Genomic DNA, 1,879 nt, shown 5'->3' on the forward strand with positions numbered 1-1,879 from the left:
CTTTTCTCATCCAGGACTTGGGACCTGGCAACGGCAGATACAAGACTGGTTACAGAATTGTCTGCAGAGGGAGTGTTCCAAAGCTCCATTGTCTTCTTAATTTTAGTTCCATGCCCTAATTCTACCTAAGAGTGATCATTTACAGCATACAAGAAAACCTGATAACCCTCTGATAAGTGATAACCTAATAACAAATAGGTTTATAATTACATAATACCCACTAAATCACCCATTACATTTATTCCTAACAGCTCTACAATCTCTGCAGGTAAAGCTCAGGCACTTCTCAAGTTGTATTCGGGGTTTCAAGCAATATCCATCATGCATGAGATCATTTAGTGAGAAAAAGTTTGAGCACGCTCCAATATCGTTATCTTATGGATTGAGTGATTCTAAGAATAAGATCAGATGGGGAATGATTGTCGCTAGGAATTATGGTAAGAACGCTGCTGATGAACCAAGCAGTTCAGAATCTGTTACCACTGAAAACACAACTTCAAATGACCAGTTTTTATCATCTGAAGGCATGGAAGAAACTCCACCTCAAATGCCAAAACCAATTCTGAAGAGAGCACCTCTGACAGCAAGGGAGAAGCTCAGAGCTGCAAGGGTTCTCTCAAAATATACTGAATCAAAGCCCATAAAACCAGCAATGGGAAGCAAAGTTCTGGATGCTTTAAGAGAGACAGACAAAGGCAAGAAGCGCTCCGGCCTCCCTGAAGCTCCCACAAACTTGTTTGATGACAGCAATCGTGGATTATCGAAGGAAGGCTGGAAATTTCAGCTTCCTGGGGGCAATGATCTCTTCGTTGTTGCCTTCTCCTTTGTCTTCATCAGTACTGTAATGTTTGCAACGACTTATCTTGTCTGGAAAGTCGGTGCAATACATTTTAATGAATTCTAAGGTGGCAGAGGAATGAAAGGCTACCAAACGTCTCTCAGAATGTGCGGATAGGCCACTGAAAGTTACAGGAAAAGTATGAAATTGTAATACTCTTTGTGCTGCATAGCCTGCATGGTCATGATTTTTTGCTTGTAGAATTTCTGGTGAGTTGTAGACTCATAACTCTTTGTATTTATTATTATTCTCATAATCAAATCGTAGCCTGCATGGCCTTTTATTCTCATAATCAAAGAGAGGTGCGAAAACATAACATTAGAGATTGAAAGTTGGAGAGGTACTGTGGCATCAACGAGGAAGTATTTAGGGAATATTTTATTTCATAGCTCTAATATCATGTTTGAAGGGGAGAGAATTGAAATGGACTATATATTTACTAGATTGCCTTCATGGTACAATCATATATGTTTATGTAGCTGATATGGGAGGATAATAAAAGAAAATATAATAGATGAAAATATCATCCATAATAAAAAATTATACAACAATAACAGCAACATCAAGTAATATCTACAATGGGGGATTAAATCACCATTAATATGCTTTGAAAAAAATAAAATGCATGGAATTGCATATCATAAATCAAATCTTGTATTTCATTCAAGTGAAAGCATCTTCAATGATAATTTATAGAAAATTTACTCAGGAGATCCTAACCAATTTATTATCCTAACAGGGTGATGAGTTTGTGTACAAGAGGGAATGCCCTTTTTGCTGATACACATTATGTATTGCTAAGTATTGTCGTGTATTACTAAATATTCAAGTTTATAGTAATACACTATATTATTTATTCATTTGAAAGTTTGTTGAGCTCTTATATAGCTGTGTATTAGAAAAATTATGTTGAAAAATATAATTTTTTTTTGTTAATATGCACTGTGTATTGCTATGTATTGGTGTATATTGCTATGATTTTGTCTTAAGCCTTAATAACCTCATAAATTTGTTCAATTGAGAAGCAAATTAAGTATATAA

The 1,879-nt window shown here is 35.5% G+C and overlaps 1 protein-coding gene across 1 annotated transcript; it reads left to right on the plus strand.

Annotated features, from left to right (window-relative positions):
• The first annotated feature begins 29 nt into the window (after positions 1-29).
• On the plus strand, positions 30-1,130 carry LOC110094558. The gene has a single exon (XM_020819822.2). It carries the CDS (start codon positions 326-328, stop codon positions 902-904), a length of 579 nt encoding a protein of 192 aa, XP_020675481.1. The 5' UTR covers positions 30-325; the 3' UTR covers positions 905-1,130.
• The last annotated feature ends 749 nt before the right edge of the window (positions 1,131-1,879 follow it).

Source organism: Dendrobium catenatum, unplaced genomic scaffold (assembly GCF_001605985.2).
Source record: "Dendrobium catenatum unplaced genomic scaffold, ASM160598v2 original_scaffold_151065, whole genome shotgun sequence".
In the NCBI taxonomy this organism is placed as follows: Eukaryota; Viridiplantae; Streptophyta; class Magnoliopsida; order Asparagales; family Orchidaceae; genus Dendrobium; species Dendrobium catenatum.

Excerpts from the sequence above, each read along its gene's own strand:
- LOC110094558 (XM_020819822.2), top strand. The coding sequence starts at position 326 with ATGAGATCATTTAGTGAGAAAAAGTTTGAGCACGCTCCAATATCGTTA.